Source organism: Oncorhynchus nerka, linkage group LG13 (genome assembly GCF_034236695.1).
Source record: "Oncorhynchus nerka isolate Pitt River linkage group LG13, Oner_Uvic_2.0, whole genome shotgun sequence".
Classification (NCBI taxonomy): domain Eukaryota; kingdom Metazoa; phylum Chordata; class Actinopteri; order Salmoniformes; family Salmonidae; genus Oncorhynchus; species Oncorhynchus nerka.
This window is the reverse complement of record NC_088408.1, coordinates 84,253,802-84,278,265: the sequence shown is the minus strand read 5'-3', so window position 1 is coordinate 84,278,265 and position 24,464 is coordinate 84,253,802. Positions and strand designations below refer to the sequence as shown.

General features: G+C 41.3%; 2 protein-coding genes across 8 annotated transcripts in view; one reads left to right on the top strand and one right to left on the bottom strand.

The window, feature by feature from the left end:
- Nucleotides 1-759: 759 nt before the first annotated feature.
- LOC115140281 (zinc-regulated GTPase metalloprotein activator 1-like) lies at nucleotides 760-24,329 on the bottom strand. Of its 2 annotated transcripts, XM_029678575.2 has the most exons (17): nucleotides 24,237-24,329; nucleotides 20,966-21,008; nucleotides 14,515-14,664; nucleotides 14,075-14,161; nucleotides 12,064-12,160; nucleotides 11,368-11,459; nucleotides 9,454-9,513; nucleotides 9,191-9,228; nucleotides 7,879-7,925; nucleotides 7,029-7,115; nucleotides 6,809-6,853; nucleotides 5,935-5,991; nucleotides 3,820-3,871; nucleotides 2,304-2,372; nucleotides 2,003-2,068; nucleotides 1,622-1,748; nucleotides 760-1,525 (listed from the first exon to the last, which is right to left on the bottom strand). In XM_029678575.2, the coding sequence occupies exons 1-17, from the start codon at nucleotides 24,246-24,248 to the stop codon at nucleotides 1,452-1,454; spliced, it is 1,203 nt and encodes a 400-aa protein (XP_029534435.2). In that variant the 5' UTR covers nucleotides 24,249-24,329; the 3' UTR covers nucleotides 760-1,451. The 2 variants fall into 2 exon arrangements, with proteins under 2 accessions (XP_029534435.2, XP_029534433.1); XM_029678573.2 differs by lacking the exons at nucleotides 20,966-21,008; nucleotides 24,237-24,329 and adding an exon at nucleotides 15,011-15,312.
- The window catches only part of LOC115140696 (dedicator of cytokinesis protein 8-like), a 90,047-nt gene continuing 84,841 nt past the window's right edge, over nucleotides 19,259-24,464 (top strand). For 3 of the 6 annotated variants that reach the window (XM_065026774.1, XM_065026771.1, XM_065026772.1), the window contains exon 1: nucleotides 19,266-19,412. In XM_065026774.1, coding sequence (XP_064882846.1) covers nucleotides 19,360-19,412 — 53 coding nt within the window. In that variant the 5' untranslated portion in view covers nucleotides 19,266-19,359. Of the gene's footprint in view, nucleotides 19,413-24,464 lie in introns of all 6 variants that reach the window. The other 3 variants (XM_065026773.1, XM_065026770.1, XM_065026776.1) reach the window with 2 other exon arrangements.

Below are 24,464 nucleotides of genomic sequence, written 5' to 3'. Positions count from 1 at the left end.
GCTGGGGTTTATGGTCGGAGTGAATGGCCACAGCCATCCTCAAAGCAAACCCCGGGCCTGTGCGAGAATATGTGTTAAAACAGTCTTCGGAAACCCATCTCAATTGAAAATGCAAAGTTGGGAATAGCCCACCCATTTCTTCACCTGTGTGTGTGCGGGTCCACAGGACGTGAGGAAATCGAAGGATGCACAGCCTACAAACTACCTGTAAACGCGCTAATATCGGTAATTAAGGCTAAAATAAACACAACCAACTCAAACCATCCAACAACAAATTAGACGCACATGTAGATGTAATACCAGACAATAAAATGTACACTATCAGCCAAAATGTATATTTGACTTAAGACAAAAGCATCCGATTTGATAGGGCCAATATCCGTTTAAAATCGTTTTCATTTGTTTTAGTTTCCATAGTTTTTCACTACTATTGCAAATTCATTGAACAAGACTTGTCTGCATACTTCTTTGCGATTCAGAAAATGAACGGGGACCCCATGCAACTCTGTCACTTCAAAACAATAAAACCAAGGCGTTAGTTAATATGCTTGAAACATTTTAAGCACGTTGTGGAATATTGCATTGGATTTACGCACCTTTTGTCAAACACCTCCAGACAAGACCACTCGAGTTTCAAAGTTTATATCAATTCATAGTTCACAATTATTGAACAAGCGAATTACAAGAAAATGCCAGGCAATACTTTTTGTAATAATTGCGAAATATAAACATAAAATATTGTAAACTCAAAACATTAAATCAGATTACTTAATAATTTTTCTTTATTTCAATAATTGAAACACCCCATCAAGTAGTCAAGCATGTTGACATTTACAGACAGCCTAATTTCGTGGTGCACCAGTTGAGATAAGATGTGATAAAAGCCTTAGCCTGTCCAAAACCTTATCTGTAAGTTGTTGGTGAAGTTTTTAAACACAGCGAAACTATTGATGAATACACTCATGCTTTCAATGAACAGGTTATGGGTGTTTGGAGTTTCCAAAGTTAAACATAATTTACAAAGAAAATGATAGTAAGGGCACTATTTACTTCTCTATTTTCCAATTGTCTTTTTTATCTTGATTGAGTGGAGAGTGTATGACTGGGTAATGGTGTTGATGATGGATTGAGTCCACTCACACACTAATCTAATGTTTCCTCGTAGCATTTGCCTCATCAGCAAGTGACCCAATTACACCCAAGAGTTAAGAGACTACACACTGTGTATAGCCTGACTGTACTGTTGTCACTTAGATGCTTGCACTGTGGAGGTTTGGCCTGTAATCATTGTTAATAGTAAATACCATAATGTTTTGAGGTACTCCTGGACTGAACTGGAACACTCCACAGTGATGAGGATTACTGCAGGTACAGTAGGTGTTTCATTGTGTGGAGTGAATCAGAAAAAAAACAGTAATAGTTCACTGTGAGGAGAGAGGGGGGGTTCTTGTTTAGGTCCTGTCCCCCACTTTCAGTACTGTTAAGATGAACTGTTCCTGTAGGATCTCTCTGTCCAGGTTTCTCCCTGTAGAGGTGGGGGGGATACAAAGGATGACTTGGTCAGGCTTTATTGAGTAAAGCATTGAATGCATTAACACACACACGCACAAACACAGCTGACCTATGAAGACGAGGCGGTTGACCCTAGGCTCCTCCCCCCACACCTGTGGGGTCTCATCCAGCTCGTAGAGTTCATGGACCCCCTGCAACATCACCTGTTTGGCTTTACCTGCGATGGACACGATCCCCTAGGATAGCCAACACACACACACGAGCACACTATCATTCAGACTGAGACATACCTACAGTGTCCAGAAATCAATACACACAAAGGACTGAATCCTAACTTGAAATCTGCTGTCATATGAAATGTTTGTCCAATAACATCTCCCATTTACATCAATGAATGCATGGAGGGCGTACCGCAAATAAATGTACGCACTGCATTACCACAGGGATGCCTCTTGAAAACCACAGACAGAGGATAAACTATGTGTTTCACCTTCAAGCGAATGACAATCATGGGAAGTCCAGCTTGGTTCTTGAATGCTTTCTCCCACAGAAGATCCTGGAAAGAAGCAATCTTTTGTAAAAACGGAATGTTTCTGATGTGAAAAGACGAGGTTTCTTTTATGGACCTCATAGTCTTCATGAGAATAACCTGTTTAAAAACAATGATAGAGATGTGTCTCCATCTTCTGATGAAGCAGGGATTTTAGGTGGCACGTCAAACTCACGTTGGCAGAAAAGAAAGGTCCATTGTAATGAACATGCTGAATAACAGTGTCAATGTGTATGCTGACCTGGATGAAGACATTCAGAACATCCTCTGAGAGACTCCCAGCTACTTCAAATGTCACTGTCAGAATACTCTGGGGAGGAAAAACCCGTACAGCACAGGGTTAATATTGTTGCATTTTTTGAAGCGTAAAAGCAACTAAATGGAAACTAGCTATTGTGCTTGAAATGATTGCTCTGAAACGGACTATTTTATGATTGAAATCAAACTTATTTGAAAAACAAAATCTTTGCATGCATATTGCTAAATAAAATAAAAATGCTTTGATTAATATCAATATAAACTGCTTAAGGAAAGTAACCAGCATATTGTTAACCATTCAACCCAATGCCATTGTCACACCACATTTTAAGTGTTACCGATGACTGTCAATGAACGTGTCAAAAAGCTCAACTCTATCGAACACCGTAAACCAGCTGACACCCTTCTTTACCCTCCCTCCCTCCGCTGTATATTTCCTTACAGCATAACAAGGGCACTTTGCAGACATTTAGGGCATTGTGTGGAAGTGGTAAGGTTACACACTTCCTTTTTTATTTGGTATAACAACAGAAAAACAGCGCTCTTATTAGCATGAAAAGAGCAACTTGGAGGGGGGGGGGGGTTGGACCTACGGGGGAAGAAGGGGGATAACAAGGGCGGTTCAGCTTCATGCGGGAAAGGAGACCTGGCAAAACCAGATTACAATGCAGCCATTAACCCCCCGTGAGGTACAAACATGACTGAAAAGTGAAGACCAATGCCAAACCAAGCCGGTCTCATTCTACCCATGAGCAGCCAACCCCAGTGTTTCCCCTAGTGATCCCTTTTTGGGTCACAGACTAAAAATGTATCCTGGTTTACCAATGGGCTCACGAGTGACGCAGTGGTCTGAGGCACTGCATCTCAGTGCAAGAGGAACCACTACAGTCCCTGGTTCGAATCCAGGCTGTATCACATCCGGCCGTGATTGGGAGTCCCATAGGGCGGCGCACAATTGGCCCAGCGTCGTCCGGGTTTGGCCGGGGTAGGCGGTCATTGTAAATAAGAATTTGTTCTTAACTGACTTTCCTAGTTAAATAAAGGTTAAATAAAAAAGTCGACTTCAAAAGATTTAAATGGGCCTCAGCACAAAAACAGTTGGGTAGGGACTTTTCACTAGTGTGTCATCCCCTGAAGGCATTAGGGACTACACTCTGCCCCAGGACTGTCTCCCTAGCTCACTACATACACAGCAAGTCGATTCCATTATAATATAGGGAGTGAACAGAAATTCAATAAATAAATAGAAAAATCACCCATTATTTTCTACTTTTCACCCCCTGAATTAAAATATAATTGACCCCAACCCTGTGGTTGTTGATTACACAACGACTGCTCATTCCTTTTCTATAAAACGCCTGATTGTGGGCAGCCGATGAAAAAAACGAGACCAAAAACATATTGTTCAAGATACGGATAGAGCAGACATAATCAAAGCTTGCAACCTTCCGGTTACTAGACCAACACTCTAACCACTAGGCTACCCTGCCGCCCCTTACCTTATCCAGATGTGGTCTTGTTGTTTTCACAAGCTGTAGCTTTTCTACCAAGCTGTGAGATAAAGAACAAACAGGTTTTAAGTTTTTCTGCAGTATCTTTGATTACATGACAACTAACCATGCAGACACATGGCTTATTCTACAATCTGGAAGCATCTGCCTGTGAAATGAATATGGTATTCCTAGAGTTTGTCAACCATTCTGTGGTTTTATATGTCTACGTGAAGAAAGGTATTTTCCGATGTCAAGGCGTACAGCAATGAAAAGTTGTAGTGTCCACACTTACAAAATAGGTTGTATACATTATTGGTTTGTGTGTATGTGTGTTGGGGCATTTGAAGAGAGAGGAGATCGGCTGTAAACTCTGGAAACCCACGCCCCCGATGCCATCCCGTTGTTCCTCCAGCTAGCCCCCTTGACCCCTCAAGGAGGACAAACAATGTCGAGCAGCTTTAGCCCTCTCTGCTGCTAGTGCCACACGTGGACCGGTGGGGGGTCACTTCAAACAGCCAGCGTATGCTCTGGGGGGGGTCAGGGAGGGAGGAAGGCAGAGGAAAGGGGCTGTGTACTTAGATGACTCTCCTCAGGGATCATTACACACACACACACACACACACACACACACCTCTAATCCTCTGCAGCTGGATGGGAGAAGAGAAAACATCAATGACTCCATTCATGTGAAGAGAGGTTTACCACCAATGACTCCATTCATGTGAAGAGAGGTTTACCACCAATGACTCCATTCATGTGAAGAGAGGTTTACCACCAATGACTCCATTCATGTGAAGAGAGGTTTACCACCAATGACTCCATTCATGTGAAGAGAGGTTTACCACCAATGACTCCATTCATGTTTACCACCAATGACTCCATTCATGTGAAGAGGTTTACCACCAATGACTCCATTCATGTGAAGAGAGGTTTACCACCAGTGACTCCATTCATGTGAAGAGAGGTTTACCACCAATGACTCCATTCATGTGAAGAGAGGTTTACCACCAATGACTCCATTCATGTGAAGAGAGGTTTACCACCAGTGACTCCATTGATGTGTTGGAGCTTTTACAGCTGTTTTACTGTGAGGAACCCCCCATGGTCCTACAATTCACCAACCCCTCTATAGCCTGGGCCCTTCATTACAGGGAAACATAGTCAACAACAGCAACTCTGTACAGGCTGCTGCACTGCCATGGTTAGAAGGGTAACAACTATAAATATTCACTGCTCATAACTACTGTCCCCTAAGAAACCTTTTCGGAGTAGAGAGTGGTTTCGAACGGGGTTGAGAGTGGTTTCGAACGGGGTTGAGAGTGGTTTCGAACGGGGTTGAGAGTGGTTTCGAACGGGGTAGAGAGAGAGTGGTTTCGAACGGGGTAGAGAGAGAGTGGTTTCGAACGGGGTAGAGAGAGTGGTTTCGAACGGGGTAGAGAGAGAGTGGTTTCGAACGGGGTAGAGAGAGAGTGGTTTCGAACGGGGTAGAGAGAGAGTGGTTTCGAACGGGGTAGAGAGAGAGTGGTTTCGAACGGGGTAGAGAGAGAGTGGTTTCGAACGGGGTAGAGAGTGGTTTCGAACGGGGTAGAGAGTGGTTTCGAACGGGGTAGAGAGTGGTTTCGAAGGGGGTAGAGAGTGGTTTCGAAGGGGTAGAGAGTGGTTTAGAACGGGGTAGAGAGTGGTTTAGAACGGGGTAGAGAGTGGTTTAGAACGGGGTAGAGTGGTTTAGAACGGGGTAGAGTGGTTTAGAACGGGGTTGAGAGTAGTTTAGAATGGGGTTGAGAGTGGTTTAGAACGTGGTTGAGAGTGGTTTAGAATGTGGTTGAGAGTGGTTTAGAATGTGGTTGAGAGTGGTTTAGAACGTGGTTGAGAGTGGTTTAGAATGTGGTTGAGAGTGGTTTAGAATGTGGTTGAATGGGGTTGAGAGTGGTTAATAATGGGGTTGAGAGTGGTTTAGAATGGGGTTGAGAGGGCTTTAGAATGGGGTTGAGAGTGGTTTAGAATGGGTTTGAGAGTGGTTTAGAATGGGGTTGAGAGTGGTTTAGAATGGGGTTGAGAGTGGTTTAGAATGGGGTTGAGAGTGCTATTGATTCAAAGCCACACTGTACTGAAGACACTTACTTAACTCCATCCTTGTTGTCAAAGGAATGCAGATCCAGAACTTGAGATAAGTCCACCCTAGAGAAACAAGTAAGATAAACAGGTCAACAAGTAAACCATGGCTAATTTCTGGTTTCATTATAACACTGTGGGTCAACTTAGAGGTGCACACTACGCTTTGATTTTAACATGCAATTGTAATGAAAGCATCAATGTTGATGTCACAATACCACTGGACTGGATAGGACTCATCTGTTTGTTATTAACTATTTAATGGGGCAATCTGCGACTTATACCTCCATTTGTTATTGTTTTAACCGCAGATTGCCCCTTTAATATCCAGTCCACAGAGAACCATTGACACATGGAGGACAGGAGTTGTGGGAATGTTGTTCTGGTTAGCCCCCTATCTGTTTTGGGCTTTCATGTTCTCTGTAGTATCTCTGGGGTGCAGAGTGGATCTGAGAGAGAGACATCCTGCCTTTGATACATGCAGAGCAGCACTGATTTCATTACCCAGCCAGCACCTACTTGTGTCTTATAACTCACAGACACAGAATGGGTGGTGCCTGGTTGGGCGTCAGAGGGGTCAGAGAGCAAGGGTTTGTGGGTAACGGGAAACCCTAGGATTGGGGGTTGTGTCTGTGTAGGGGGGGCTCAAATACAAGTCATGGCTGATACGTTTCATCTGTTTTACAAGAACAAAGCTGGAAAAACATGCAAAGGGATAAGTTTGTGTGTGAGAGAGTTTTATGTGTTAAAAATAGTCCTAGTAAAACCCCTGTGACATGAAGCAGGGCTGTGTCTCCATGTCGGGTTATGGCTCCAGGTCAGAGTAGGGCTACAGTAGACAATCACCATCCAACGTTCATATAGGCCAAATGAACCAACCCACCTTGACTTCTGACATTCCAGAATCTTGACCAGACCATTTATAGACCTTTAGAGGGAAGATGTTTATGATGACGTTACATACATTTACATAAGGGAATCACACATCTGATCTGAACTATCAAAAAGCACAACTACAAATGGAAACAGATCCTCACTTGAATATTCTTTCAAACAGAACAGGGTATTAGTAAAAAGCTCTGTAAAAAGAAACTAGTGGTCACCTGACGGTGTCTCTGAGGTGGTTGAGCTCTTCTCCATTCACCAGGTCAGTCTTATTGATGATGGTAAGGTCTGCCAGGGCGATCTGCCTGCACATACAACAGTAGAACCAATATAGTAACCTTTACAAAGCTGTATGGTGTTCCACTGGTGTTCCCAAGCCCTCCTGAGGTGTGTGTGTGTGTGTGGCATTGTAAAGGACGTGCCACACTCAAATGGGACCCCTATTATGTTGGAGAGGAAAACAGCAGTAGAAACAGAGAGCAGTGTATAGACATTTCTCTCTGTAGGATCACCAACACCACCAGAGGACTGATGGGACAGCAGGAAAGGGGTGAGAAAACAAAAAGACCCAAACCTTTATGGAATTTAAACTGTCAAAAAACTGTGTGTATAAAACATGTTTCCTTCCTGTACTGAGACAGACAGACATAGCATACCTAGCTGTGTGTATAAAACATGTTTCCTTCCTGTACTGAGACAGACAGACATAGCATACCTAGCTGTGTGTATAAAACGTGTTTCCTTCCTGTACTGAGACAGACAGACATAGCATACCTAGCTGTGTGTATAAAACATGTTTCCTTCCTGTACTGAGACAGACAGACATAGCATACCTAGCTGTGTGTATAAAACATGTTTCCTTCCTGTACTGAGACAGACAGACATAGCATACATAGCTGTGTGTATAAAACAGTTTCCTTCCTGTACTGAGACAGACAGACATAGCATACCTAGCTGTGTGTATAAAATATGTTTCCTTCCTGTACTGAGACAGACAGACATAGCATACCTAGCTGTGTGTATAAAATATGTTTCCTTCCTGTACTGAGACAGACAGACATAGCATACCTAGCTGCTTCATTGACCAGTCCCTCTGGTTTCTCTTCTGTCAGATGCTGCAGGAAGATAATTCATTAACCAAAGTTAGTGAGACCAATTTTCTGTTCTGACAAGTCACTATCCTCCAGTCCACTGACGCAAAAGAAAGTCTAAGCAAGTTTTCACCTTTAATGGTATTTCAAACTTGATTCAGCCCTGGGATTGAAGAGTAGATAAATGGACCAAAACTGACACAAAAAGTGACATCCCCAAAATGAAGAGAAGAACATGAACGACCCTCATCAATCCAACCTGTGATACAAGAAATCACCTGCTGAAACCAGGAGATAAATCAGATCCATTTTCTATTTGTTTCCTGCCCCTGCAACGGGGATGGAGACAGCGCTGGTTTCATCTCCTGAGTGAAATATGTAATAACAAAGGGACTAGGGATCGTAACCTCTTCTCCTGACCCCTAAACATCAACCTGTCAATGGATGTCCCTCAGCTCTGGCCTAGCGAGTGATGGAAATCAAAAACTAAATACAATGACCACCACTTTTAAATCACCTTCCTCCATCACCATACCCCTGAGCCTGGGGCCTGATGGTGAGTGAGAGGCCTGGGACTTGAGTTCTCATCTGTCCCCAGTCAGAAGAGTATTTCAGGAGCAGAGGAGTGGAGAAAGGGGGGTTAGGGGGTGTGACAGTCCCATTAGAGTGATCTGCTCTGATATCAATTACCCCTTCAGTTTCAATCATCCTCTCTCTCGCTCCTCTTCCCCCTCTTCCTCTTTGTGAGGGCCGAGGTGGCACCTAGGCCGTGAACGTGTTGACTGGCCAAGCACGACACCCTCAGATTACAGCCTATTATCCAGGTGTCATTTGACCTGCTCCTCTTCAAAGTGTTTAAAGGCTTTGAGTTTGGGAGGGTGGTGTGTGTGTGTGTGTGTGTGTGCAACTTTCTATAGCCTCTACAACTTGCGGACAAGACAAGATTGTTTGACAGATTCTGAGGATTGTTATGCGATGTCAACTTTTCAATTTTACAATAAACTGGAAATTACTTCAGCTGTGGCTTTTTCATTCAAAACAACTGGGAATCTCTGAATCCGGCTGGGAGAAACAGTTTTAAACAGTCCTCCAACTTGGAATTCCAAGTCAGAAACTCTGGCATCTTACTCAAGCTCTGACTTTCCGACCTGAAGAACACAGACGTCATGATTTAACCTCATCTTTTTCAGAGTTCCCAGTTGTCTTGAAAGCCCCATTTCTTTCAGGAGAATTTAGAGTAAATTTAGACAAATTAACCCGGACTCAGCCATGTCTGAATGAGCTTTTACCTGCATTGCGTATTTAGCATCAATGACTGTGACAATACCTGTAAACAAAATCAGAAAAGACAATAAGAGGGCGTGCACACACTACTCAATGAACTCTGACCCTACAGCCCTTTGGTATTTGGTCCAGCTTGTGTGTTCAACTCACTTTCTATGTCCACTTGTGCTCCCCCACCCCTCAATGAACACCACATGGAATACACACTGACAGCTCCTAAACACACCAATTGGAACACACACATTTAGCACAAAATAGATTGTTTTACCGTCTAGATAGATGTCACTCCCTAGTTCTGCGTCAACCCAGAACATGGAGGCCACAGCACCTGAGAGGGTGAATTAGAGAGATATTTAGATTGCATACTGCAACATTAAAGAAGTATTAAGAACATTACCGAAGTAAAACAACAGTATCAGGAGACATTTACTAACCCTTACAGTTTGCCTCTACCCCAAGCACAGCCACATTCATCCTGCTAGAACTCAGTGGACCAGATAAAACTAATTTGAGCAGCTTTCAATTGTTTTTTCTCCCCATAGGTACATTTAGATTGCTTCCAGGCATTTCCATTTCTCCACGGGGGAAGTTATTCCAGTGCCATGTCACCGTAGCAGGCCTACCTTGTTCACATAATGCACTTTTGTCAAACCGTCAGGCGGGAATAAGAAAGCATGGTAAATATTTGATAGGAGAGTAATGAAAACACTGTTTGTGAGTGGCATCCCACGCACCACCCGTCCAGCCTCTACCTCAATAGGAGGTGCCAGCCCCCTGGGACCTCTCTGATTGACAGGCCTGTCTGGGCCAATGACAGCCCTGTCTCAATCAATAACCAGCCTGTCTCAGCCAATGACAGAGTGGAGGGGTGAGGAGAGTCCCGGTCGGAGCGTGCTCTGTCAGTCCCATGTGTGGATCAGTGGTATGTAGCTGGCTGTGTCTCTGGACCACTGACACCTGTCACTTATTGACACACTCCAGTGGTCACAGGGCTCGCCCCGTAATGGCCTCCTATTGATTTCCTTTCCCCCCCTGGCTAAACGTTTGCGGCCTGATGACTTCCCTGTCCTGATGGGAATAGGCTGTTCAGATATCACCCCCTTGCCGCACCCCAATAATCCCAATAGTCTTATTGGTCTTAAGTAAGAAGAAGCTCAACTAGCTGGACTGTTCTAGAAGTGGACGTCTGGAGTCAAACTAAGGCCAACAACACAAAGCTTTGGTTGAGCATGCTGGAACTGTGAGGTCAAGAATAGTATTGACTGTCGACACAAAATACGAGGGCATCTATTTGCATAGCAGACAGAATAGCACTCAGGCTTCAAGAATCATCCCGATGAAGTGAAATGCCATTTAAATACATTACACTTGCTGTCGAAACTTGCCTGTGTATACTTGTGAACCTGTTGTTGCTATAACGTACAGCTGTATTCTAACCAAATAAGAGAGTAAACAGATTTGAGTTGACAGAGAGTGAAGCGTTCTTTAAGAACAGCGATTGTAAAACTGGGGTTTGCAAGTCGCAGGAGGTTTTGAATTGGTCGCAGGAGGTTTTGAATTGGTCGCAGGAGGTTTTGAATTGGTCGCAGGAGGTTTTGAATTGGTCGCAGGAGGTTTTGAATTGGTCGCAGGAGGTTTTTGATGGGATTAAAAATACTCCCAGTCTGAACCTAAACTACTAAAACCAGGTAGAAAGTGTTTAGAAATGATGATGATCCTATATATATTTTTTAAATAATTTAACCTTTTTCTTTAATCACAGTATCTTCAATAACTTCCAGGTCGCAGTTGTAAATGAGAACTTGTTCTCAACTAGCTTACCTGGTTAAATAAAGGTTAAATAAAAAAATACATAGAATAAATAGAGCTATTAGCAGAGCTATTTAGAGGAATTGGTTGATTTTGTGGTCTCACACCAGTGAGCTAAATGAGAACTTGTTCTCAACTACCCTACCTGGTTAAATAAAGGTGAAATAAAATAAAATAAAAAGAATATTGGCAAAATGGATTATTGACAATTGAAAAGGTGGGTATGTTGTTCTCTTGTCATATAAATTGCTACATTTACTATAAATAGTGGCAGGTGGCATTTTTATTCCACAATGCAAATATTGGGTAGTTATTCACAGTTTACTTTAATTCAACTGATTTTATTTGGCTTTGCACGATGTGCGTAACTTACCTGGATCTGCAAGTCCTGTCGTTTCTAGAAGAATATAGTCAAACTTTCCTTTCTTCTGCATGAGATTTTCTATGGCTTTCAGGCCATTGTCTCTAGAGGAGGGAATTATTGATTAGGAATGGTAGGTATTGTCAATTCACATCAGGGAATGATGTCCATCCAGATTTTAAACCTAATGCAATGAAAGGGGATATATTATCTAAGACCAAGTGGCAGTGTTTCAACCAGCTGAATGAATGGGCAGAATTTAGATGTCCACCTAAATAGATATACCCAAACATAGTTATTTTTCATGAGTTGGTCATAAACAATAACTGGTAATGTTGCATAGTTTAAGAAATGTCTGGAACTCACCTTTCTGGTAAAAAAAGACTTATAAATTGCTGAGGTGTACTCACTTTTTAGGACACAAGCTGAAGTATATAGTACACATATGATGAAAATGCATGTATGAAAAATCATATTATTTATTTCCTATTCAATAAAAGTGGGGCAATAGGATGTGAAATGACTATAACTACGGGTGTGAAATGACTATAACTACAGGTGTGAAATGACTATAACTACTTACTATGAGATTTCACATTTCTTAACTATAAAATACATTTATTCATACTTAGTGACAGTAAAATATTCATAAAACATTTCCTGGATAGGCCATATGGGGGACTTAACATCGAAGTTAAACATACATACTTGACAGAGCAGCAGAGGCAGCCGTTCCTAAGCTCCAGCCATTCCTCATACAGCTCTCCTGCCTGGCTCACAGCTAGAGACTTCTCCAGAGCACTACCTACAGGACAGATGAGGGACAACAATCATTATCAGAGCAGTAAACATCTGGGTGTTCTGCTGACCGGACTCTCAGATTTTATGCAAAAAAATGTGTTATATCCCTTTTAGTGAGCATTTCTCCTTTGCCAATATCTTCCATCCACTTGACAGGTGTGGCATATCAATAAGCTGATTAAACAGCATGATCATTACACAGGTGCACCTTGTGCGGGGGACAATACAATTCCGGGTTCAACTGTACCGGGCAGATGGCGTCGTGTGGGCGAGCGGTTTGTTGATGTCAACTTTGTGAACAGAGTGCCCCATGGTGGCGGTGAGGTTATGGTATGGGCAGGAATGAGCTACCGAAAACAAACACAATTGCATTTTATTGATGGCAATTTGAATGCACAGAGATACAATGATGAGATCTTGAGGCCCATTGTCATGCTATTCATCCGCCGTTATCACCTCATGTTTCAACATGATAATGCACGGTCCCATGTCGCAAGGATCTGTACACAATTCCTTGAAGCTGAAAAATGTCACAGTTCTTCCCTGGCCTGCATACTCACCAGACATGTTACCCATTGAGCATGTTTGGGATGCTCTGGATCGACGTGTATGACAGCGTGTTCCAGTTCCCGTCAATATCCAGCAACTTCACACAGCCATTGAAGAGGAGTGGGAAAACATTCCACAGACCACAATCAACAGCCTGATCAACTCTATATGAAGGAGATGTGTCGCGCTGTAAGGCAAATGGTGGTCACACCAGATACTGACTGGTTTTCTGATCCTCGCCCCTACTTAAAAAAAAAGGTATCTGTATTCCCAATCATGTGAAATCCATAGATTAAGGCCTAATGAATTGTAATTCAGTAAAATCTTTAAAATTGTTGCATGTTGTGTTTATATTTTTGTTCAGTTTTGCATTCACAACACAGATATATTCTAGGCGCTGTAAAGGATCTTGCAGCATCTCAAGGGATTCATCTAGGTTTGAACAGAGCTCTTTGCTGATCCCTAGTGCACTTAAAGTAAAGATTCACCTATTTTGAATGTTATATTGTTTTTGTGCATCTCTGAGTGATGTTCTATCAATTCCCTGGGTCATTTCATGTTTATCTGAGCTATTGCAGATCAAGCAGGCAAAGATTTGGCCCGAATGACGTAGCATTGCAATAAAGCCGCTCTCACTACACTAGAAGTTCATTGGAATATGACTAAGATTGTGAAAACGTCTATCATACATGTCAGATTTCAATACTGGCCGATGTCATAACGTGGGAGGCTGTCTTCTCTCCAATGAGCCATCTTTTTTTATTTAACAGAGGGTCTAACACATTTCTCCTATTTGTCTGACTCTTCATTCAAAGGTGCATTGCTTGGTGCTGTTGCGAATGTCAGACTCCACTCTGAGGCACATTGATCTGCAGGTTGAACATGGTGAGATTGCTGACTCCTATATTGACAGTGCAGTTTGTTTAGGCGATTTTACAGCTAACTAGCTATTTCACATGCTGATATTGACTTTGGTATCATTGTGTGAAGCTACGTTTGCTAGCTAGCAACCTAACTAGCTAGCCAGCCCATAGAGAGCATTGCATGTGGGTTTTGTAGTCGACTTGAGCTCGAGAGAAATCCACAACGATTTTAACATATTGCTACCAACCATATTATAACAACAAAATTAAACATTTGTTCCCAAATAATATTGTTCTCACATATTAGTATAACACTGTAAATTATGGCAATGAGTGGTTTTGGGTGCATTTTTCCATTAACCCTGTGGTACAACCAACAAGAAAACATTCACACCATCGAATACAATGTCGTTACAAAACAGCTGTAATGAAGCAACAAATAATTTTGTACCTTTATGAAAAAATAGAGATAGTGCAACCTATATAGACCACAAAAATGAACTTACCTTCTCCAAATTCATTGAGTATGACAGCGATTCTCTTATTGTGTTGCTCAGTTAAAATGTAGTTCAACAGTGTCGTCTTCCCAGCACCTATATGGGTTATAAATTAACTGTTAGTCTGCAGAAGAGGAATGATTTCTATTAATAGCACACTGTAATTACTATAGATTTCTATCCCAGTGGTCAGTCACTAACCCTGACCATGGGGGAGCTACTGGGTGGTCAGGCTTTTGTTCCAGCCCAACAATAACACATCTGATTCAACTAGGGCCTAATCAAAGTATTTGTGAGCTGAACCAGGTGTTTAAGTGTTAGGCTTGAACAAAACCATGCACATTACGGATCTCTCGATGACCAATATTGATGAGCACTACCTTCAAGCATTTTCTGGCAACACAGCAGTATACATGGGGGAGGGAACTAGACTTAACCACCAGTCATACCGAGGTAGCCTGTGATGATGGTCACAGGTATCTGCTCGCCAGGTGAGAGAGGATTTCCTGCGATGGGGACCAACTCTGGGCAGTCATCATCCTCGTCCATTAAAACCTCATCCATGGCTGTTATGTGTTCGAACAGTACAATCTGTAAATCTGTATTGTATTGATAGCGTTATTACGTTAGCTTGCCTAGCATATAGTTAATATAAACGTTAACATTCAATTTCAATCAGGTGTGCAGATCTAAATTAGCTCTAACAACCTTAGGTTGAATCTGACATATATTGGTAAGATTGACAGATGTTATGTGGGACCGTTTCAAACGCATCCAACAGTGTTGTGAAGTCAGCTAGCTATTTCTAGTGCTAGGCTAGCTAGCTAACTCTGCTGCTGTCCATTCGTGCACAGGGAAACGCTAGAACACTGTTGAGTTTAAAACTGTCCCATCAATATGACAAGTGTCCGTGTGAAGCAAATCAAGGCGATGAATTACGTTTACCTGGTTTTATCTTTGATTTTATAGATAGACAACTCTTTTCATGCTGATGTTTACGTAATGTGTTCCTTTCAATTTTGTGGTAGCTGTGTGCAACGATATATACAATCCGTCTGAGAAAAGGGATTGCTAGTTAAAGTTTTCCGCAAGACAGACCGATATCTCCGAGACTTAGGTAAAATAAATATTGGTGAACAAATAAGTAGGCCTATGGTCATTTGAAGAGATTACACACTTCGAAATCATTACGACGTATTAACTAAGGATTGTTGCACCATGAACTAACAACGTGCAGCTGCGCTGTCACGTCAACAAATAGTTATTGTTTTACGGTAGAGGGCGCGCTCTCCTAGCTATTCGATGCGGGTTAATTCACTCGCTGGGCCCCCAGGCCACTGGAACGTTGGGTAATCATCTCAATGTGCCCCTGCCCATTGACCTCATAGCATATTTTTGGTCATGATAGAAAGGCTAGAGGTTTTGTCAAATTGATGTAAAAAGTATATTTTTTGTGCATTTTCGCTAACCCTAACCTTAACTTAATTATCACACACAGACAGTGTGGTGAAGAAGGTGCAACAGCGGCTGATTTTTTTTCTTCGCACCTAAAACCCTCACAAACTTTTACAGATGCACAATTGAGAGCATCCTGTCGGGTTGCAGCACCGCCTGGTACGGCAACTGCACCGCCCAAAACTGCAGGGCTGCCCTCCAGGACATCTACAGCACCCGATGTCACAGAATGCCAAAAAGGATAATCAAGGACAACAACCACCTGAGCCACTACCTTTTCACCCCGCTACCATCCAGAAGGCGAGACAGGTGCATCAAAACTGGGACCGAGAGACTGAAAAATATATTCTCTCTCAAGGCCGTCAGACTGTTAAACAGCCATCACTAACACAGTGAGGCTGCTGCCTTCATACAGAATTGAAATCATTGGCCACTTTAATAAATTGATCACTAGTCACTTTAATAATGTTTACATATCTTGCATTACTCATCGCATATGTATATACTGTATTTTGTACCATCTATTGCATCTTGCCTATACCGCTCAGTCATTGCTCATCCAGATACAGTTCAAGTCGGAAGTTTACATACACCTTAGCCAAATACATTTAAACTCAGTTTTTCACAATTGCTGATATTTAATCCTAGTAAAAGATCCCTGTCTTAGGTCAGTTAGGATCATCACTTTACTTTAAATGTCAGAATAATAGTAGAGAGAATGATTTATTTCAGCTTTTATTTTTTTCCATCACATTCCCAGTGGGTCTGAAGTTTACATACACTCAATTAGTATTTGGTAGCATTGCCTTTAAATTGTTTAACTTGGGTCAAATGTTTCAGGTAGCCTTCCACAAGCTTCCCAGAATAAGTTGGGTGAATTTTGGCCCATTCCTCCTGACAGAGCTGGTGTAACTGAGTCAGGTTTGTAGGCCTCCTTGCTCGCACACGCTTTGTCAGTTCTGCCCACACATTTTCTATAGGATTGAGGTCAGGGTTTTGTGATGGCCACTCCAATACCTTGACTTTGTTGTCCTTAAGCCATTTTGCCACAACTTTGGAAGTATGCTTGGGGCCATTGTCCATTTGGAAGACCCATTTGCAACCAAGCTTTAACTTCCTGACTGGTGTTTTGACATGTTGCTTCAATATATCTACATACTTTTCCTCACTCATGATGACATCTATTTTGTGAAGTGCACCAGTCCCTCTTGCAGCAAAGCACCCCCACAACATGATGCTGCCACCCCCGTGCTTCACAGTTGGGATGGTGTTCTTCGGCGTGCAAGCCTCCCCCTTTTTCCTCCAAACATAACGATGGTTATTATGGCCAAACAGTTCTATTTTTGTTTCATCTGACCAGAGGACATTTCTCCAAAAAGTATGATCTTTGTCCCCATGCACAGTTGCAAACCATAGTCTGGATTTTTATGGCAGTTGTGGAGCAGTGGCTTCTTCCTTGTTGAGCGGCCTTTCAGGTTATGTCGATATAGGACTCGTTTTACTGTGGATATAGATACTTTTGTACCCGTTTCCTCCAGCATCTTCACAAGGTCCTTTGATGTTGTTCTGGGATTGATTTGCACTTTTTGCACCAAAGTACGTTCATCTCTAGGAGACAGAACGCATCTCCTTCCTGAGCGGTATGACGGCTGTGTGGTCCCACGGTGTTTATACTTGCATACTATTGTTTGTACAGATGAACGTGGTACCTTCAGGCATTTGGAAATTGCTCCCAAGGATGAACCAGACTTGTTGAGGTCAATTGTTTTTGGTTGATTTCTTTCGATTTTCCCATGATGTCAAGCAACGAGGCACTAAGTTTGAAGGTAGGCCTTGCAATATATCCACAGGTACACCTCCAATTGACTCAAATGATGTCAATTAGCCTATCAGAAGCTTCTAAAGCCATGACATCATTTTCTGGAATTTTCTAAGCTGCTTAATGGCACAGTCAATTTAGTGAATGTAAACTTCTGATCCACTGGAATTGTGATACAGTTCATTATAAATGAAATAATCTGTCTGTAAACAATTGTTGGAAAAATGACTTGTGTCATGTACAAAGTAGATGTCCTAACTGACTTGCCAACACTATAGTTTGTAAACAAGAAAATTGTGGAGTGGTTGAAAAACAAGTTTTAATGACTCCAACCTAAGTGTATGTAAACTTCTGACATCAACTGTATTTATATGTATATATTCTTATTCCATTCCTTTACTTAGATGTGTGTGTACTAGGTAGTTATTGTGGTATTGTTTGATTACTTGTTAGATATTGCTGCACTGTCAGAAATAGAAGCACAAGCATTTCACTACACTATCAATACCATCTGCTAACCATGTGTATGTGACCAATAAAATGTTATTTTATTTGATATGCTGCTACGTTATTTCTCCTAACCTGCTGCTTAAGTTCTCCTAACCTAATAAAGCTAATTGGTTATTTGCTTTATGTGTAAATACTGTATTATTGACAAATCTCATCCACATATCTACTGCTGTACCTTTTTCCTGCTTATACTGTATATTGTCAATACTGTCTATACACATCACATATTTATATTCCAGACTCTAACATTGCTCGTTCAGATATTTCTTAATTTCTTCTTTCTTTTCTTTTCTTATTTGTGTGTTATTAATTGTACGGTTAGATATTTACGGTACTGCTGGAGCTAGAAACACAATAATTTCACTGCACTTGCTTTAACATTTGCTAATCTGTGTATGCATCAAATCAACTGTGAATTGATAACCTGTTACAAAAAGTCAAATCTGACAAAAGCTGTATCCTTTCTAATAAATACCCATATATTTTGTTTTGCAGTGCAGCACATTCTGTTTTGAATCAAGCTACATTCGTTGTTTGTTGTTGTTCACATATCCTCTCTGATGTACTTCATCCTTGATAGGCTACTTATATATGACCGCATCAAGTGAAGATCATACTCCCGTCAGATCTAAACTACAGGAGGTTGGTGGCACCTTAATTGGGGAGGATGGGCTTGTGGCAATGGTTGGAGCAGAATCAATGCAATGGTATCAAGTATATCAAACACATGGTCACCATTTGCTCCATTCCAGCCATTGTTATGAGCCGTCCTCATCTCAGCAGCCTCCACTGATCTAAACCCTTGGTGGTGCAGAAGCGCATGTTTCTATAAATTACATTTCAAAAGCTGTTAGGATCAGAATAGATCAGAAACACATGGGTTTATGTCAATGTTAGCCGATTAAAATCAACTACACAATTTACAACATAACATAAAAGTATGTTTTAATTTTTTTTAAACTACTACATTTCAGCACCCAAAGAATAGCCCTCTTTGAAACCTTCCCCATCCCAACCAACCTAATTGCGGTCTATTCTTAGGGTGTTAAAATCAGTATTAAAAAAACTTCATTTTATGTGACGTCGGAAGCTCCAGCCCGCTAGTCTCAGAACAACTCAGTCGAGGAGTTTAGTTTAGTCGGCTATGTCAATTTGTGCATTCCAAAACGTCAATATCTCCCTCCCGATCTCAAACCCTATCTCTCTTACACACACGTCAGACTGCTTATTAAGCAAACCCAAGGGCGTGTCTAGCAGAGAAAGAAAGATAGATATATATATATAGAGAGAGAGAGAGAGAGAGAGAGAGTGTGTGTGTGTGATCTCCTCCCACTCCGCGGTGTCTGGCTGGTTGGGATGGGGAAGGTTTCAAATGCGGAAGTTTCCACCCAGAACGCTGCCACAGCGAAGATGAGGCTTGTGATGACATTTGTGCTAGCAGCGCGGTAGGAGAAGTTACCACTCCGCAGGGAAACTGTAGCTACCACCGCAGAACTGGAGTAAACTGCTCATGTCGTCTTTGGCGAGCGCGGAGCGACGTGCGTTCGCTCTGAAAATCAACAGGTAATGTTCTTCTCTCTCACACACCTTTACGACTTTTCATGATCAGGTTGGTGAACTCAGAGTTCTCATAGGCTACTGATTTGAGCTGTTGTTACGTCAGGAAAGGCGAGTGGATTCCTATACACGCAGCTACATGCGGGCAATTCCATATAACGGAATTACGCTGAGACCTAGATTTTTCTCTTTCAAATGTATACCAATCCAAAACTAGTGATTTCAAAGTTTAACAAACCACAGAACTCTATGCGCAAGGAATAATTTTAACAATTTCAATACATAAAAAATACATTTACAGTAAGAACTCTGCAGATAAAGTTTGCATCTGCACATGTTTTAAATGATTTATTTTTCAAAGTTGTCATTGTGCTGTATGGTTTGTTAAACTTTGAAATCAGTGTTTTTTGTTCTGCATACATTTTAAATCAGAGACTCAGCATATTTCTGTTACCGAGGAATTGCCCATGTTGTGACTGTAGGGTACTCTATCATGGTTATCATGGTTGGGTCGCAGTCCTTGAGTTAAATTATGACATTTGCTTTAATAACTCCATAGTTATTTCTTATGAGTAAGGATATTAAACATTGATTTATTTCATTCAATTACCTATCACACATTTAGTTCTAACATCTTTCAAGTAGTGGACTAATATTCATAAAACAAATCCTATTCTATCTATATTAGAGCCTACCTATATTTCCCCCAAAAGACCAATGAACAAGAACAAATATTTTCAGTCTACCGGTAGACCTACTTACTTCACAAAGAGCTTATTGAGCTGACGCAAACATGCTTTTGTATATACAGTGTATGCGAACACCCCTTCAAATTAGACGATTCTGTGCTTCCAACTTTGTGGCAACAGTTTGGGGAAGGCCCATTCCTGTTTCAACATGATAATGCCCCCGTGCACAAATCGAGGTCCATACAGAAATTGTTTGTTGAGATCGGTGTGGAAGAACTTGACTGGCCTGCACAGAGCCCTGACCTCAACCCCATCGAACACCTTTGGGATGAATTGGAGAGCCGACTGGGAGCCAGGCCCAATCACCCAACATCAGTTCCCGACCACACTCATGCTCTTGTGGCTAAATGGAAGAGGGTCCACGCAGCAATGTTCCACCATCTAGTAAAAACACCTTCCCAGAAGAGTGGAGGCTGTTATAGCAGCAAAGGGGGACCAACTCCATATTAATGCAGTGTATTAGCAATATAGTGTATTAGCAATGCATAATATGCTATACAATGTATGAGATTGTAAGAAGCTACTGGGAGGATGACCAATTCCATATCAGTGCCCATGATTTTGGAATGAGATGTTCGACATGCAGGTGTCCACATACTTTTGGTCATGTAGTGTATTTTTGTTGCCTTCATTTCCTAATCATTGGGTTGCCTAAACATCAGACTGAAAAGAAAGTCACTGTAAAAATAGATTAAATAGTCTCTACAAAGCAGAATGTTACGATATTTGCACTTTACTGGTTTTATGTGCTGTTGTTCCATTTGGCAGTAGGAGGTGGAGATAGGGTATCCACAGGAAAGGGTTGTTTACCTGACTTTTTGTGGCTCCTGTAGGTTCTGACGCTTGTATTTGTCTGTAAAGGAATTGCACGCAAAGTTATTCATTACACTTTGGATGGTGTTACAATACACCCAGTCACTACAAAGATACAGGTGTCCTTCCTAAAAGTTGCTGGAGTTGAAGGAAACTGCTCAGGGATTTCACCACGAGGCCAATGATGACTTTAAAACAGTTAGAATTCAATGGCTGTGACAGGTAAGCTGAGGATGGATCAACAACATTTTAGTTACTCCACAATACTAACCTAATTGACAGAGTGAAAAGAAGGAAGCCTGAACAGAAAATAAGTATTCCTGAAACATGCTATTCACTTTTTGTCCTGAATAAAAAGTGTTATGTTTGGGGAAAATACAACACATTACTGAGTATCACACTCCATATTTTCAAGCATAGTGGTGGCTACATCATGGTATGGGTATGCTTGTTATCATTAAAGACTGGGGAGTTTTTTTAGGATAAAAAATAAATGTAACAAGCACAAGAAAAATAAGCTAAGCACAAGAAAAATCCTAGCAGACACGGGGAGATGGCCAAATCTAGGCCAAATCTACACTGGAGTTGCTTACCAAGAAGACAGTGAATGTTCCTGAGTGGCCTGGCTACACTTTTGACTTAAATCGACTTGGAAATCCATGGCAAGACCTGGAAATGGTTGTCTAGCAATGATTAACAAACAATTTGACAGCGCTTGAGGAATTCTGAAAAGAATAATGGTCAAATGTTGCACAATCCAGTTGTGGAAAGCTCTTAGAGACTTACCCAGAAAGACTCCTGTAATCACTGCCAAAAGTGATTCTAACATGTATTGACTCCGGGGGTTGAATACTTATCTAGTCACGATATATTATTTTATTATTCATACATTTATTACAAATGTTAACATTTTCTTCAACTTTTACATTTCAAACTATTTTGTGTAAATCGTTGACAATTAAATCAATTTTAATCCCAATTTGTAACACAAGAAAATGTGGAAAAAGTCTAGGGGTGTGAACTCTCTGAAGGCCCTGTATATATAGCCCATCTAGCAGCCCAGTCAGAGAGGTTATACATGAGAGGGCTGCAGTTATTGTTCCTCCTCCTACACACTGACCAGGTGGAGAGGAACTAGTCTACATGAGACCATTGTGTGTCCTGCCTTTAGTCCACTGATACAACAAATGTATCTCTCTCATGACCTTATAGACATCTTTAGCTTTACACTATAGACATGAGTTGTAACTTTTGAGCTGTTACAATGGTTATGAAAGCCCTTGTATTGAGAGACCCACACCTTGTTCTTGCTCTTTCAGGAACACTTTGTGGCATTCTAAAAATGTATAGTATCCAAATGAGCAACCTAGCCCCAGCTATAAGCTACATTACACATTTATAATTGTGTGTCCTGTTTATGTTAGGTCAGTCCCACACTACCTGTAGTTAATTCATGAGACAGGCCGTATAGTTGACAGTTTGATTGAAGTGGAGAAGATGGGGGAGAGTCTCTTGTGTAATTTTATTGTTTATTGTACCTTTATATAAATAGGCAAGTCAGTTAAGAACAAATTCTTATTTTTCAATGAAGGCCTAGGAACAGTGGGTTAACTGCCTTGTTCAGGGGCATAACGACAGATTTGTACCTTGTCAGCTCTGGGATTTGAACTGGCAACCTTTCGGTTACTAGCCCAATGCTCTAACCACTAGTTTACCCTGCCGCTGGGACTATACCAGTATCGCGATACTCATTAGTATCGTGGCAAGGAAACAAAATACCAAGCAGATTTGACTTCTTTAGGATAACAGCTCTAATGTTGGAAACAAACATCATTATGTTGTCATCCAGAGTCAAATGTATTTATTATCCAAGCTAGAGCACACCAAATTTTATATACAGCAGGTTTTTAAAGGACCAAAGAGTTCGGTTTGCTTTGTGTTTTCATTTTTGTAATGAATAAAATATTGCGATCCTGGTATCGTCACCTACTGTGTAACAGGGCTGAGGTCAGTTGCTGAAAGGGAGAGCATCTTCAGTTGCGTCTTGAATCCACTGCTGAGCCAGCTAATGGGCTCGGTCTCCACAGCCGATACTGTCCACATGGGTTTGTGTTGCTGGTTACCAACCTGTGAAAGGTTAGGATTGTGTGTGTGTGCATGTGTGTGGTTCACTTCCAGCAACAGTTATTACTCACTGAATTTGACACATTTATGTTGTTGTGGTGAGGAAAAGCTATTGTTTACGTTCTTGACTGACAATTTATCAGCCATTTGTATTCTTCAAAATGTTAACAAACGGGTCTCAATTTCAGTAAGCTTGAATTAAGTAGACAGGCAGTTTGGAAATGTACAACAAATCCTGTCAACCCCTTTGGCTCTTCACTGTTTCTCACACGTAAGCAGTTCTACGCATGCACAGATCAGTACATTCCTCTTTCTCTATCAAGATGAAATTAGAAGGAAATTCTACTATGACACAGACAGCATTTGGTTCACTTCTCTTTTCATTTCATGACAGTTTTAAAACAGGAAATACTTGTTTCTTACCCCAGATAAAGGAGGTGGAATTAAAGAGAAGTGTAAATATTTTCTCTCTAGAAAAAAAATCCTGACTAAATGTTGTGCTCTTAACGGAAGCAAATTGATTAATCAATTAAAATGTCAACTTGACATATAGACAGTGTTCTTAGTTCTACACCAGATGTTGTCAGTTAAACTGGGCATTTCCACGATAAAGGAATTACTCTTAGATTTTTCACTTTAGAATGTATGTCCAACCAAAAACACTGATTTCAAAGTTTAACAAACCATACAACTCTACGCACAAGGACTACTTTGAACAATTTACACAGAACATTTTACAAACACATTTACTCTAAGAACTGTGCAGATGCAAAGTTTGTTAACAGAAGTAGGGTAAAATCTTCCTTAGTTTTTTATGTGAACACGTTTTTCACAAACTCTACTCTGAGTTTCTCTGAGCAAATGTGTTTTTCTCTGTATACGACGGCGAAGAGTTGCTCTTATGCACGAAGCAACGCGGAGTGCCTGGACACAGCCCTTAGCCCTGGTATATTGACCATATATCACAAACCCCGAGGTGCCTTATTGCTATTATAAACTGGTTACCAACGTAATTAGAGCAGTAAAAATAAATGTTTTGTCAAACCCATGGTATACAGTCTGATATACCACGGCTGTCAGTCGATCAGAATTCAGGACTCAAAACCACCCAGTTTATAGTAAGGTGTTTGACTAGCTGCCTCACCTGTAATACCATTGTTGTTGAGTTGGGAACAATTCCTCTTGTCAGCAGAAGAGAAGTGAAGTCCTAACATTTTGGGAGCATGTCAACAGCCTACCACACAGTCTCCTAATGAGAGGGAATTAAACCATGCTGGATGCTGGGCTGGTTGTCATGGCCTGACTGACTTTGACCTTTCACCTAAATTGTTACTTCAGGAAGTTTGGGGCCCCTCCATTTCTCAATAGAGTT